This window comes from Lepisma saccharinum, chromosome 6 (genome assembly GCF_977018435.1).
Source record: "Lepisma saccharinum chromosome 6, izLepSacc3.1, whole genome shotgun sequence".
Lineage (NCBI taxonomy): Eukaryota > Metazoa > Arthropoda > Insecta > Zygentoma > Lepismatidae > Lepisma > Lepisma saccharinum.
The window spans coordinates 78,331,897-78,348,613 of NC_139234.1; the positions used below are offsets into that span (position 1 = coordinate 78,331,897).

General features: G+C 36.6%; 1 protein-coding gene across 2 annotated transcripts in view; it reads right to left on the reverse strand.

The window, feature by feature from the left end:
• Positions 1 to 3,084: 3,084 nt before the first annotated feature.
• Positions 3,085 to 16,717, reverse strand: part of skd (mediator complex subunit skuld) — a 197,359-nt gene continuing 183,726 nt past the window's right edge. For both annotated transcript variants that reach the window (XM_083124191.1, XM_083124189.1), the window contains 5 exons: positions 14,547 to 14,689; positions 11,860 to 12,137; positions 9,792 to 10,058; positions 8,135 to 8,409; positions 3,085 to 5,995 (listed from right to left, as the gene is read on the reverse strand). In XM_083124191.1, coding sequence (XP_082980317.1) covers positions 5,863 to 5,995; positions 8,135 to 8,409; positions 9,792 to 10,058; positions 11,860 to 12,137; positions 14,547 to 14,689 — 1,096 coding nt within the window. In that variant the 3' untranslated portion in view covers positions 3,085 to 5,862. The remainder of the gene's footprint in view (positions 5,996 to 8,134; positions 8,410 to 9,791; positions 10,059 to 11,859; positions 12,138 to 14,546; positions 14,690 to 16,717) is intronic.

Below are 16,717 nucleotides of genomic sequence, written 5' to 3' on the forward strand. Positions count from 1 at the left end.
ATATACGTATTAATAGATAGTTCTTCATTATTCAAACATGTTATCTTCCCCTGCCAGATGGTTCTGCTTGTACTGGGTATGTATCATCTGTGGTTTATAAGGATTTAGAAAAGTCGCACAAGTCAATAGAGAATATGTTCAGTGTCCCATCCTGTAATAGGTAATCCTTGCTAGAACTGTCTGAAATTTCTTGCAATTAGCAGTTTTTATTCCAGAAATGCAAAAACAATCACTTGAGGGGTAAATGGTGTGTAGAATTGGAGATTCTTAGTGTCAGGAAATTTTTAATACAAGTGTCTATAAAAGAACTCCTGGGTTTTGAAGCTAAATATTTTATTAAAAACTGAAACTAAGGAAAAAGTAAATACATGTTTTTGAAGGTAATGTTATCAAGTTTTGTTTACAATTTAATAAATTTCAATATGTGACACGTTTGTAGTATGGAACACATCCAAACGATAATCAACTTCTTGCCACGTCCTGGCCAGCATGTCTGGGGTGATGGTTGCCACAGAAGCGATAATTCTTTGCCTTAGATGGTTGACATCTTGAATTTTCTCCGCATAAACCATGTTCTTCACATGTCCCCATAGGAAAAAGTCTAAGAGAGTAAGTGAAGGGTCTAATAGCACGGTCATGCATAAGACCGCACCAAACATTCAACTTGGGCAAGTCACGTTGATGCTCAATGAACTCATGAGGCAGCTGCGAGCCCCAAATGTGACAACTGTCAGTTAACACTACCACTGACATGAAAATTGGCCTCATCGGTAAAACTAACATCGTTTAGAAAATCATTGTTTTCTTCAATCTCGTTCAGCATAGAAACAGCAAACTGTGATCTCTTAGTCTTGTTTGAAGGCTTAATTTCATGTAAAAGTTATACCTTGTAAGCTGTTATATGAAACCTCTTGTGCACCACTTTATGAACAGTCGATCTTGGTATACCCAACTGAAGACTCCGTCGTGTCAAGGACTTTTTGGGGCTTTGTACACATGAAGTGTGAATTCTTTCCATGTCCTCTTCAGAAACACGCAGCCTAACTAGCGAATTTTGTTTCAGAACACTTCCAATTTCTTTAAACGCCTTAAGCCATTGACGAATGGTTTTGTCCGAAGGCGCAACACCACCATACTCGTGTCAAAAGTTTTGCTGTACAGTAATAACAGATCTAGTTTCTACAAGCCGTATCACACACTGCACCTTCTGTTGGTGTCACCATTGCACTGAACTGCACTGACTGGGTTCGGCTTGGCTCGTCCACTTCAAGGTCAACGCTGTGAACCTTTGTTGGAATAAACTCCAAACGGCATGAATAAAACTTGATGAGCTACTGATTTCAAAGTAATTAACTACCCTGAGTTATCTAATACCGTTTGCGCACTATCATTGTTTAAAACCCTGGAGTTCTTTTACAGATACCCTGTATTTCTTGATTCAGTCTGGAATGGACATTTTATCCATCTCAAACGTCCAAGAAAGATTACTCTGTTATCCCTAAGGTAACTTATTCTTTCAATCATTAATAATGGATTCGAATAACAAAAATTATTGAATATTTAATAAAAAAGAGATCAGTCCATCCTGATCTGAAACACACCTGTAGGTATCCAAAGATTTATATGCTTCAAGCGCCTGTCTTGTGTAGACAGCAGTAGTTTCAATTAAATATGTATAAATATGACCAAATGCAACAGCGGGCAGTAGCCTGATGTCATTCAGGAATAATCCCGTATTTCTTCTTAGTTGCTCATCAAATGGATCTGGAAAACACACTACTTTGTCAGGACAACTCATCTTCTTGCTGTGCTACAGTTCCACAATCAATTGTGCCATTCAGTTTACTTATGTTTACTCATAGATAGCCCCTATTACTTGAATGATAGCAGTGATGTTTGTCTAAGTGTAAACAACATTTGACTCCATCTATGCACAGACAATGCAAACCAAAGTTGGCTTACCACCAGGTGTTATAGAAGTGACTCATTCTTTCCAAATGTTGAAATAGCATGACAAACACCATGCACTCTTTAGTTACAATTTTCAAACAAAATACGAACTTATTCTTCGGATTGGTGAGGAAAATACAGGTATTTATTACCTACATTTTACATTTTCTCAACGACTGATACCCAAAACAGAATGCAAAGAATTCCCCAATGTCAATTGTTTTCATTTGAACACAGACATGAAAACACTAACTTTTCATTCAAATCAAGGGTTGGAAAATAATTTTGTTTATGCAGGCTATGTAAACTATAAGTCAATGTAATCTATGCATAGACAACACATGCAGTCATAGACTCATAGCATTGTATATCACTGGTGGATAGCCTGGCTAACATCCTCTCCGGATTTCACCCCTTTATTTTTACCTGTGAAAATCTATCTACGTGAAACAAAACCCCATACATCAGGAACATGAATACTGAAGCTGCTTTGTCTGTACACCGGATGTTCTTGGCTGTGTTTAACAAGAGGTAGAGATATATTGATGTGTCTGTGGCAAGCACAGGAGATCACACTAAACTCTGCTGGAAAGGAAAGAAACTTGGGACGTTTCACTTTATTACGCAGCTATTTTGTTTCTACCATGATGTTCTTCACAACTCTTATCAGTTTCCAATGCAACTTGGAGTTCCCACTTGTTTTGACAACATAATTCCATGGGTTTTACAGTAATATTAAAATATATTTCTTGACCATTTTTTGGTTCTGCAACATCCTAATATGGTGAAATTTAATTATAAACTACATTTGTTTCTTGTTTTTTAATTAAGTTTATGAAATACTGTTAAAAAAAATTAACACTGAGCAAAACGTTTTGCATTATTTGAAATCAACTCGAAACAACCTGCCAAAATCAAGTCAGGAATAAATGTGTAAATTATTCGCTACTTCTGGTTTTCAGTTTTCAACAAAAACTGCTGGATTTTGAAATTTTTCATGCAATGTTTCATGTTTCACCAGTTTTGAAAATCGAAAACCAGTTCCTTAAACATTAAAAAAAGGCATGCTTTTCTATGTGCTATACATGTAACAGGTAATAAGGGACACTTGAACAATAAAACTCAAGTTCTCTGTACACATAAAACTGTATTCATTGTTTAATAATATTAATAATAATATAATAATCCCAAGATTTACTACCCAGGTAATAAATACTACAATTGGTGTCTTAGTCCACTTGTTGGAGCCGATTTGAAAAATTTCTTTTTTTATTTTTAGCTGCGTGGGAAATACCTGTTCTTGACATTAACAGCACTGGACTCAAGACACAATGGGTAATGGAAGCAAAGGTCCTTTCACACAAAACATCTCCCACGTAAAAATCTTACAACATGATTCAATAAGAGATCTCGAGCTTGCCATTTCAAATATTTCATTCACATAATTTCTATTTTAAAATTTTTATTTCCAACTTCATTTTGCACAACTACATGGCCCTTTTTCATTTTTACATTAAAAAAATGCATGAAGTTTCGTGTGAAAAGACAAGCTAAAAATTGGTCCAACGTAAGTTCATTTTCATGTATTTTTTTCTTTTAAAAAATTGTTATGCTTCCAACAAGAACGTTGGTAACAAAAAAAAATGTCTGGCATGGTATGAAATTTTTTCATCTTAACATCACCACAGTAAATATACAGGTATAAAAAGTGTGAATATTCTTTTCTGATATATACCATTTTTATGTTGCAAATTCTGAAAATGTCTTCTAAAGATCTTAAAACAGTCTTGCTTGCCATGATCTTTTGTGGTCTTGGCGATGAAGACATGATGTTAAAAAAAGGGGGGAAACGTCCTCAATACCCAATTATAAATACAAATATTGTTTGTTCGGTAATTCTCCAATTCCTGGTTGTCCCTGAAATAGTTTCATATACAGTATATATGTGTAAAACGGGAAGTAAGAGGTTGAAATATATTATTGCCTGTGGCTAAAAAAAAAATAAAAACAAAATAAAATAAAGTTACTATTTACATATTTTGTCTCAAAAATCAACGGCAAAGGTTGGGCAATTTTTCTTAACAAAAAAGGATGACAAGATCGTGCCCAAGGCAAGCATCCTCTTTATAAAACATATTTTGTCCCCCTACAATCCACAATTAAGTTATTTATACAACAGTGTGATTTTTTTGTCATTTTTGTACACTGTCCAGAAATTCTTTATATGTGCACAAGAACAACAGTGTAATACTTATATTATATACAAAATAAATAATTCTCTTTGTCCATACACTGTTCTGTCTTTAAAAACAATACACCTTTGTTCGTGGCAGGATGTACTCCTGCTGCATTAAGTTGTAATATGATAAACTATAGTTGTACTGAGAAACAGTTGATCTGCTTGTTTTGTTTTTTTCATGTTGTGTTAATCCACATTTTGTTTTTCAACAGTCCAAGGTATAAAATACTTATGCGCACAGTCTTTCAACCTAAACTTTCGTGACCCTTGTTTTTTTTGTTTGTTTTCACCCTTATTATTATGCCTTTGTGTGTTAATATTGACATTTATCTAAGTTTTCAAAAAATCAACAAATCTTACAATTAAATGACATTCTGTACAAAATGTACACATATGTTCAAACTTACACTAATCGAAACGGTCACATTCATGGGCTATTCACATTGAAATGTTCAACTCCAATCGCTCACACATTCACCCACATGAAAACACACACACACTTAATATACAGAGGTCACCTAGAACTCCATCCAGAGCACTTTGTACTATTTTTCAATATATTATATAATTTCATTATATATATTATGTATATATCATACAAGTCCCATTTCCCTAATTGCATATGAAAAGCAAGATTTCTTCTGTTCTGTACAAGTTTCTTAAAAACGGATGTGTCTTGTCTTTTTTTTTTATGCCTAAGATCAGGGCGAACAACACAACATACTAACAAAGCCTCTGGGGCAGCCGAATCCAGGACACAGTATCACAGGAAAAAAATTCTTCTCCACAGCCTCGGCGCCACTGTCCCTCGTTTAAAAAATGCTGCCACTTTCCAACACAAACATTTAGAATTGTCACCATTCACAAAGGTGTATAATCCCCCCACCCCCTTTCCAGTCGGGAATTGACAATATATTTGTTCATGCACTGAAGTCCAGATAAAAACACTTCCATTTGTATTTCCTGCTGGGCTCTTGGAAAATATTTACACTAGCATACTTTGCACTTTTAGAAAAAAAAAAAAAAAGAAAGAGAGAAAGGTTACAAATGTATGCAACCGCTGAACACATGTAGCTCCGTGGCTTAATTTTCATCTTGCTTAGGAAGTTACAACTGCTTGGAACGAGTAGCTTCGACCAACCGCACCACATGATTTTGGAACACTTCGATCGCTCACTAATCACTCTAACACTGATCATTTTGGTCAAACACGATTATGCTTCTTCAAGCTATGAACGTTTCAGGTTCATACCATTTCATTTAAATATCATATAAACTTCAAATTGACAAGTTCATTACTTCTCTTTGGTTGTTAGAATTTCCCATCCGTCATCAACAATAACATTTCCTCCTTTGTTGCTGATTATGGCACAGTTTTTGGTATTCAGCATCTCAATTCCAACAAAAAAATATATATATATTTATAAATATCTATGCATAGAGATTCCAAAGCAGACCAATCCTTCAAGAAACGCACTGCCCTCGCATAATTTACACATACCAACAATGGTCCCAAAAACAACAATAGACTAGGCCACACCTCTTGTACTTCAATATGGTACCCAACTTATATTAAAAGAAACCGATAGGCTTCTCATTTTGCTCCGGGTCTCGGCTGCATCCTAACATCGCCATGGTCCCTACGGCCCTTCTTGCGAGCTCACTGTCGAGTGTCAAACGAGCGACGACGTCATGTGGTACAGCTGCATTAAGACTTGGATGTGGATGGGGAGACAGGAAAAACGGTCATGAGTGTTGGCATCCAAGGCGAGCCACGAAAGAGCATTGTAGCCTTCAAGGACATGCCTGAAAGACAGAAGAAAATACATCAGATACAAAATTCAAATAAATAATGCAAGTGTTAATTTCAACTACTTCTTTTAAACCTTCGTGGGTCGCGCAAGAAAAAGTATGTCGATGGTCGTACACGGTGCCAGAGACCGGGTTTTTAAAATATGTTCAATTAATGGTCTAAACACCAAACCTTAATTATTACGATTAGATCTTTTCTTCCAACAATTGAGATTCTATAAAATTATAAAAAGGCACTCTCCGTTAGTCGGGCACAGAATGGTACATTTTCAGTAAAAACTAGGTAGGCCTATAGTCTAGTTGCGCATGAACTCAGACAGGAAGGTGCTTCAAACCTCCCCCCCCCCCCTTGAGTAACAATGAAAACAAAACCTGAGGAAGGTTAGAAACTCAGCTAGAAAGAGGGAGGGTGTTGACAAAACAATCAATGATAAATGACAACATTAAAACCACACATCCAGAACTAGAGACCATGCGCGACAAACACAGGGTTAAAGAAGAATATTTCCACGGTTTCAAACAGTCTTTCACACATGAGATAACACTGTTGGGAGAGGTTAGTTTCAATTCCTTTTATTGTCTACATATTTCCCTCCTATAATTGTTGTTTTATCCTATTTTTCATTCTTTCCCTATTTAGTTTTGTATATGCAATGCCTACCTTGTAATTTTACAACTATGTGAAATAATAAAGCTTGGAAATAAAATCTGCAGGTACATTATAGTGGTATTCTGATTTTATGTTTCTGAATTTTACATTTTCCCAAATTTTTAGGGACCTTAATTTTTTGCAAATGCAATAACACTGAAAATTCTTAATTGCTGCACAAATAAAGTTTTATGTATGCATTCAAAATCATAAAATAACACAAATTTGGTATAAAATGTGAGTTGTGGCCTTTTCTGTGAATTTGAATGATTTTGTGCTTCAATGAAAAACAACATGAATATCCCAACAGTCTGGTCTTAAAAAATAAATTCTAACATATCTATGCTCATATTACACACAGGGTTTCCAAAAATTTTACGATAAAAATATACTATGGTGCATGCTATACAGGGAAAAATACTGACGGTTACATGAAAACATCGCAAGATTTTTCACATTCTATTGGAACATTTTGCATTGCAGAGCAAAGTCATGTAGTTCTGGTGGGAGTTACCTACTGTCACACGAGAGCTGTAATATCAGTAATTATCGTGTCAGAAATAATGGAAAATGACGTCCTCAAAAATCATTCCCAATGAATGATACTGTCACGAACAGGCATAGACCATGTGTCCCAGAAATTAAAATACTAGTTTGAAAGGACAATGAAGGTATAATGTTAGGCATATTTAGCAGAAAAGTATGTTAAAATAAACATGGGAATTTTGGAGGGGGAAAAAAAAAAAAAAAAAAAAATGGAAAAAATTACCCCAAAAAATTAAGATCCCTACGTATTATATATTCATTCTTTATGGTCCCAACGTATCAAAATGTTATCAAATTTACCCAGATTTTACATTTTCACGCATTTTAAATTTTTTCACTCGGATTCCCTGAGAAATATAAATTCAAGACTATCCTGCATTGAATACACTGTCTTTTCTTATTACATTTGTACCAGAAAATTAATAAATTTTATATTTCCCAAGCTTTACTGTTTGACAATAAATTTGTAACTTGAAAATATAGAAGCTACATCTACAAACTCAATACGGAAAGAGAAAAAATTAGGAAAAACACAAGAAAAGGGCAAAACAAGATTAAAGAAAAGAAAAAATGAAAACCACAACTGAGGAAGAATGTTTGAAACAGTGGAATTATTGTGTTTAAGACTGATAGATTTTCAAGGTTCATGGTACCTACCGGTAACATTCAGCACATCAAATTGAAGGATAGTTTGGCCACAACCAATTTTATATTTCTTGCTTGTCCTTTTTTCTTTAATTGTTCAAAAAAAACTACTTCTAGTAAACTACTACAAAAACGATTATTAAAAAAAAAAAACAATTTAAAATAAAACTGTATAGCTAAGGAAGGTAAAACCTTCTCACAGGAATATTGGGATTGGTAATTTTCTGGTAAACTGTGATCCTGCTATATTTAAACACCATTACTTTATCTAGTCATAAAAGCTGAATACTAACCTGAGTACATCAGTAGTAAATTGAGAATCTAAAGGATGAACAATTACAGCAGACTGTAGCAGGTCATCAGAGTTTTGTTGGACGGCCGGACTATGGAGGTGAAGAGCATTCTTGAGAAAAACTGGGCACACGTTTTCCAGGTGAGGGCAGGAGGCCCAGAACCACCGAGGCATTGGGCCGGTTTGTGCTGTCGACACGCAGTAGCCTAAAGCAAGTGGCTGCTGCAGTAATGTTCCGACTTCTTCCTGCATGTCGGCATTCAGACTTCCTCCACTCTGAAAAAGAGAAATTGCATTATAGCATGCAACACATCCTGAAATGCAATGAAAACTTATTACCATATCTATCAGCTGCTTGTCAAGAGTAGAATAAATTGATGAAGTGGGCTAGGGGCTTTTAGTGGTAAAATTAATTAAGTTTAATACTATTTTCAATTGTAGTTTCTAATTTGTTTTCTTGCACTGAACAAGTTGGTTGGTTGCTCTCAATAAACACTAGCCCGACCCTGTGGCCGAGTGGTTAGCACATCGCGCTGCGACGCCAAGGGTTCCGGGTTCGAATCCCGGTCGGGCTTGGTTGTTTGTGAATGTCCATTCATCAATTTCATCATTTCATCACTCATCCCCATCTTCGCAAATTAGCCAAGAGGCACAAAACGCGAAGTAAAATAAACTAAATCAATCAATAAACACTAGATCAACATATGCAGCTGCTCTTCCAGATCAACTGAATGCTGCAAGATCCCAGATGAACTACTAGACTACTTATGAATAGATGGCAACACTACTTTTTGCTATTTATTGTATAATTATAATCAGTGGCGTAACAGCACACGAGGGTCAGTGCCTACCAACTACCAGCCTCTCTCTCACCAGTGGGGGGATCATCCAAGCCATTATGGGGTGACGTGTGGTCAGCACGACGAATCGCCAGTCGTAGGTTTACTATAATGGTCGGTGGCCACTGGTCCCATACACAGGATGAAAGGTTGCTACGTTTCCCCAAGGAGACTTGAACCTGCCCGCACCCCGTAACCAGAGGCCACCAATGTCATCAAGCCATTTTTCAGTGTTGTGTATCATTATTGTTTGAGCTTGTTTTTAAGTCCACTTTGTGCACAGAACGGCTAATAGGGACTGGAGCCATAGTTAAACTGTGCAATGTAACTCCACTGGGAATCGAACCCAGAACCCCTTGATTACAAGGTGACAATGTTACTGTTGCACCATCGAGGATGACCATATTATTATTATTGTTGTTCTTATTATTACAATAAAATAAGACTATTGCAATAAATTATATTTTGTATAAAAGGCCCTTGATGTGTATCTTAAAATAAATATTTGATGCATTTTAGGACTTCAAAATATTACTTTCTTTTTGAGTCGGTACGGAGGATCGGAGAGAAGCACTGGCTTAGCTCATTCTTTCTTTTTGTTTAAATCCACTTTATGCACAGTAAAGCTAATCGGGACTGGGCCTACAGTTTAAAGTAGGATCTGAACCACTATGTGCCTTCACCGGGATCCCTTGATTACAAGGTGATGACAGCTTTGCTCTTGACAATTGCGATTACTTCTTTCCAACTGAAGTTGAATATAAATATGCCCAAATCAGCCGACAATCACATCACATTCTGTAAAGATTAAGCACTTACCCTATTTGGTCCATTGCTCGGGAAGGGGCTCTGCTGCCCAGACACCCCCAATCCGTTAGGGCTTCCTGGCTGCGACACGGAGTCCCTCCGAGGGCTGCTAGTTGGACTCTGCACACCTGGGTCGTTCTCCGTCCACGAGCTGAAGATTTCATTGAGATCCTGCATGCTTTCTATGCCCTCCATGTTGTCATTCAGGGCAGAGAGCAGTTCTTCGTCTCCTAAGTCTGGCCCTGTGATGTGCTGCTCCTGGAATGCTGTCTGGGATGACTGGAAAACATAAATGGAATTATGTAGCAATTTGACACAGGCAAAAACTCTTTCCTGTGTGTCACCAGACTCAATTGACTTGAAAGAAAAAAAAAACACCTGTACATTACCCAGTTTTGTTTGTTGTTGATAACAACAGTTCCTGGTCCTATGTTTTTTATGACAAATGTTTATCATTTATCACTAGATGTTACTGTCTTGGTAGTACAGTGGAATCCTACTTTTACGTTTTCCCACGTTATACATTTAATCTTCGTGGTTCGAATACAGCAAAATACTATAAAATTTTCCCAGACTTACATTTTCCCACAATTTAAGTTCTTTCGCTTTGGTCCCATGAATAACGTAATATCAAGGTTCTATGACCTGTTGGTACCATTTAACCAACAATCAAGATTATCACCTATCCAGTGATAAATGATAAAAAAAATTGGCATGAAAACCTAAGACCTGCCAACTGTGAGATTATGTGTTTAGTCAAGAAACAACCAGAGTAAAATCCTCATTTTACATTTTTGGTGGGACCAAGATGAAAAACTTGAAATGTGTGTTTGGGAACATAAAATCAATATTCTACTGTAACCATCTGGCAACTGATTTCACAAACTGTACACACTTCCTCAACTTCATTGAGTCTGATGATGTAAATTGTTACTCGTTATAAAATAATAAATGTGCTGTTTATAAAGACATACTGATGAATAAGATTTTTTAATAATTAGTGAAGCTCAGATTTTTCCTTAAATGCCTTTGTTTCTGTGATCAGATTTGTAAGCTTTCAGTACAGATCTTTGTTTTATTGTACAAATATTACTATAGATAAATTATACAGGGTGTCTATAAAAGAACTCTGGGGTTTTAAACAATGATAGTGTGCAAACGGTATTAGGTAACTCAGGTTAGTTAATTACTTTGAAATCAGTAGCTCATCAAGTTTTATTCACGTAGTTTGGAGTTTATTCCAACAAAGGTTGGCAACGCTGCACAGCACTGACCTTGAAGTGGCAGAGCCGAGCAGAACACAGTCAGCGCAGTTCAGTGCAACTGGATCTGTTATTACTGTACAGCGGAACTTTCGATGTGAGTATGAAGGTGTTTTTTGCCTTCGGACAAAACCATTCGTCAATGGCTTAAGGCGTTTAAAGAAACTGGAAGTGTGGATTGGAAGGAAAGGGCCTATTCCATGGCCTCCAAGCAGGCCGGACCTTACTCCCTTAGACTTTTTCCTATGGGGACATGTGAAGAACATGGTTTATGCGGAGAAAATTCAAGATGTCAACCATCTAAGGCAAAGAATTATCGCATCTGTGGCAACCATCACCCCAGACATGCTGGCCAGGATGTGGCAAGAAGTTGATTATCGTTTGGATGTGTGGCATGCTACAAATGGAGCACACATTGAAATTTACTAAATTGTAAACAAAACTTGATAACATTACCTTCAAAAACATGTATTTACTTTTCCCCGAGTTTCAGTTTTTAATAAAATATTTAGCTTCAAAACCTCGGAGTTCATTTATAGATACCCTGTATTATGCTTAACATTGTATATTTTGACTGTCACTGCCTATAATACTTAAAAAGAGGGCCACACAATAATGTATCAAGTGTGAAAAGTTTGGAAGGAAAAAAAAAAACATTAAAAAAAGGTCCTAATTGAAATTTTGAGTACAACTCTTATATTATTTTAGAAGGTTGTAAAAAAACAGAATTTTTAACCTTTCTCTGTTTTGAAAACTAATAAATAATGCCCAGAGATATAATACTGTATACCAGAGTACACAGTCATCTAGTTGCGTACCTGAGTTGTAGCTGAAGTAGGGAAGACAAGGATGTGCGTGCACGTCACGTCTTGGGGAGTGGAGAGGTTGCAATTGACAGAGTTCTGACTAAACCGTTCGTCCGGAGTGAATTGGTCGGCCATGAGTCGCAGAGTAGAATCCGGCTCCATGGACACAAGGCAGGCACTGAGGATGCATGGCACGTCACCTGGGTACAGAAGACTGCACTGCTGGCAGATTTCCTTTAAGTGCTTCGAAGCTTGCAGCAAGGACTTGCGACTCAAGAGCCAGCTCCAACCTGGAACACAAGAATGGTATGAATTTTACCAACATTTAATATGTACTAATCCTAAAGTCTGTGGTGTAACAGCATTTCAATGGTTGCACCAGTTTTGTTTCTCTCTTATTTTGTAAAGCCAATTCCCAGACTTTTCAAGACTTTCCATGCCAATTTTCAAATAAATTTCCAGACCATTTTGTGGTGCTTAAACATTTAGCAGACGAGAGCATTTCCGTACGTATAGTCTCCCGATGGGCACTTTCCAAGCACACACTATTCTAACTTGGCACACGCACACACACACAAAGTTGCTAAAAGAAATAATTGTCATGGAGAGATGAAATCAGTTTCCCCCCTCAAGAATGGCAGGGCTTTTAGCGGAGGTGAAATATATAGTATACATTGTACCTCCAAATAATGAAAGTTAAAAGAAGAAGAGGCATTTTTTTTTTTTTTTTATAAAGGAAGGACATATAAAGCTGTGGCATTGGTCACTGACTGGTGACCAATGTTACAGCTTTAAATTTATTTTTAAGGCTAGGGTGATATGACTTTCATACATATACATGGGTCATTTCATAAATAATGCAGTGTAGCAACACTGCAGAGTGGATGATGCAACCAAAGTAAGACTGGCGTCATTTTACATTGAGGGCATGACGCAGCCAGCCGTGTGTTTGTGAGCTCTCTATTTTACATAGCGTGACTGTGAGACGGAGTGGAAATGGAGGCTGCAGGTGTCTTGGGTACTATTACAGTTGACGATCAGAGGTCGTACATTAAAATTGAAACTCTAGGTGGCAAAAACCTGACAGAAATCCACAGAGCGTTACTGGAAGTGTGTGGCGAGTCAACATTGAACCGTAGTACAGTGTCTTGTTGGTCAAATCGTTTTCATAGTGGTCGTGAGTATACAGGATGATGCAAGACCAGGAAGGCCGAAAAAAAAACTGATGAATGATGTGTGCAACGCATGGCAGAAGAAGATCGTAGTGCAACTTCTGAAGAACTTTCTGATGCCACATGGATCCCACCGTCTGTATACCGCATTTTGATCAATGATTTAGGGAAGAGAAAAATTTCAGCATGCTGGATCCCCCACTTCTTGACAGCTGCACAGAAGAAGACACGCCTGGACAATGCAACTGCGCTGAAACAAAGATTCAACGTTGAAGGAGAGGCATTCTTGCATCAAATTGTTGCTATTGATGAAAAGTGGATCAGGGACTTTGAACCGGAACTGAAAATGCAGTCAAACGAGTGGAGCTCCATCTTCCCTAAGACGCAAAAAAATTTGGCATGCACAATCAAAATTCAAACAAATGATGATTTTTGCTTATGATAGTCACGGAGTAATCCTCACAGACAAGAGTTCCATGTGGCACACGTGTCACAGCAGTGTATTACCATGTCTGCAAAGAAAAATGCACAAAACACCCTCAGCTACTCGAGGCTGGTCCACTCATTCTTCAAGACAAAGCTTGGCCACATATCGGGCATGTCGTCAATGAAAAACTAGGCGATTACGGTTGGGATGTGATACCCCATGCTCCCTATAGTCCAGACATGAGTCCCCCTGACTTCGACCTCTTCCAAAAGTTGGAACCACCTTTGCGTGGACGTCGTTTTTCATCTCGAAGAGCATTCTACTGCCGTTACCCGAGCCATTCGACAGCTGAACAAAGATGGCATATTGGATGGCATACAGAAGCTTCATCGACGTTGGTATTCGGTCATTGCCAAGCAGGGAGACTACATTGAAGGACTGTGAAGAGACATCGTCACCACAGCAACATATGGGTGAGTAATAAATTAGTGTGCATTATTTATGAAATGACCCATGTAATACAAAATTTCACACTCAAACTTTAGAAATATTTATTATTAATAGTGTCCAGACACTGGGAACTCCTAGAATTCCTTAATTGTTGGGAGCCACAAATTATGCACATCTTTTATGTAAATTTTCTTTGCAAGCATGAAAAATCCTGTCATCTGCACAGCTTGTCACACACGATGGATATGCTGACTGAGAAACACTGCAGAAGACAGGCCAACGACATTGCCAAAACTCCTGGTGGCCATGCTTTTCCTAGAAGCAACTTCAATACAAGAATCATGGATTAGCTTGTTCCAGTCATATGAAACAACACGGGATACAGTACATATGGGCCCATCATATGTGGAGAGCTGTACAGTAATCATATCTCTGGAATGTATACAGAGGATGCCAGTGATATTATTCAATGATTTATTAGTGTTTTATGTTGGTCAGCAAGAAGAATCACCCCACAATGCTTCCAAGCACTACCAACACCAAAAGAACTGACAGGACTTCTTCCTCAGTTTCTTTTTTACATTTTATTTTTAATAAATAAATTTAGTGCATACGAACAGAATCTTAAATTTCTAAAAATAAAATCTTACCTTTCAATTCCCCATGACCTATCCTACCCACTCGACCTACAACTAAACGCCATGGCTGAACGCTCTGCGACATCACACCCAAAATAAATTCCATCAGTTTCTGCAAACCAATACGTCGAGCTGATGCCTTTTTTCTTCTGCTCCTGAAAAACAAATGTGGTGGGAATTAATATTTCCATATTTTCAGTACATGGTGCGTAAAACAAGAGCAAATATTATAAACTACGAATGTGCTAAATCTTACTTTTCAAATAAAAGCATTTTAATATTCCAGATTCCGGTAAAAACAGGCGTTTACGTTTGTGTAAATGTTGTTTTCTGTAAAATATGAATGTTTATTATGTCATATAAATTAGCATAGGAATCTATCAACAAAAACGAAATCAGAAACTGCACTAGGTAAAGCAGCACAAATTTGTATTCATGGTTTTGACACTGGTGCAACGTTATGCCATGTTCTGCAAACTGAATGCTCAGACATAAAAATTAGCAATGGCAAGTTGAATTATTTTCTCACCTTAAATTAGCACCAAACTAAAATTGTCAGATATATTACTTTTTCATTTCTCAAATTCAAAATTTTGCTCTATCTTACATTTTAGTCTTGATAAAACTGTTATCTAAAATATTTTAGTTGACAAACAATGATATTGTAGGTATTATAGTAACTAATAACATCAACCATACATCAAATACAGCATTCATATTTTTATATGTAACTCTTACAAGATTTTAATTCATTGTCAAAAGTCAATAAACACATCTTGATTATATTACATTTTGGCTAGCGCTAAGCTGATACCACTTAAAAAAAAAATATCAACATCAATGCCGATGTTCTTACTGATTCCAATCAATACTAATACTTTAAAATTGTAACAATTCAAAGTATGTATAAGTAAATTTTAAAATGCAAGTTATACATGACAATCTGCACGAGTTTTGCTTTAAAATATTCAAAATTTCACATGAGATAATCATTTCATTACAAAACCCATTTCTCCTACAATACTGTTGCAAAATTACCAGAGTTTTCAGGCTCCACTACATACAGCTTTCTTGCAGCCTTCACGAGACACCAAAACTACAGAAAATTATCAGCTGGTAACTTGCCATCATTGACACTGACCAGTAATTCAAAGCAACACTTGGTAGGGCAACTTCCACACAGGTCAAATAATCCTTCCCCAACCTGCTTTACTTCTTTCATTACCCACAATAAAAATTACGAAGTGCCAACATTTATAATCAAATTACTAGATAAAGGTCAATCAGTACTGCACATTATCTTGATAGTAGAATTCAAGAAATATTGCAAGAAATGGAGCAAAGATGGCAGCTGTGTACACAGTTGAACCTCGATTTTATGTTTTTCAGGGGACCAAACAGAAAAAACTTAAAATGCAGGTAAATATAAAATTGGGGAAAATTTTATAGTATTTTGCTCTATTGGGACCGTGAATATTGAATGTATAATGCAGGAAAATGTAAAACCGAGAAACGTAAAATAGGGGTTCAACTGTACACAGTGCAGGGGAGTATTTTGAAGGTGAATAGGCTCTAGAGTAATTTTTTTTAAAAAAATACAACTTGACCAATACTCCAGTATTGGAAGGTATTGGTTAGAATGAGTATCCCATATGATATTATTATGAATATTTTAAAGTAAAACTCTGGTAGATTGCCATGGCCAAGTTAGAGGCATGCATATTTAGTATTTGACGGAAATACAAAATGTGAAACAACACACTGTAATGTTTATTTTTCATGTTTTTGAAAGGCGTGAGGTGGATTATTCTAACAAGTTTTGCCACGAAATGATCAGAAATGAAATGCAAAATTAACTCAACAGAAAATCTAGTTTATTTAGTGACGTGACAATTCTAGTCAGAATTATCCTGAGTTACGAAAATCAAAGAAAATTTATTACTTCTGCTGTAAATATTTAAAGAAAATTGACTGTTACACAGGAATAAACTTAATACTCTGATAACTTCTTAAATGTGCTATTATAAGGGAAATGTTTATTTTATGTAATAAGTGTAGTTTTAAATCAAATTTAGGGTTACATTCAGAATTTCAACATCAAAATAACATTTTATATATTGTACTGCTTCTGATCCCGAAATGAGCCCAGTTTATGTACCGAAATCTCGATCTTTTATTACCTT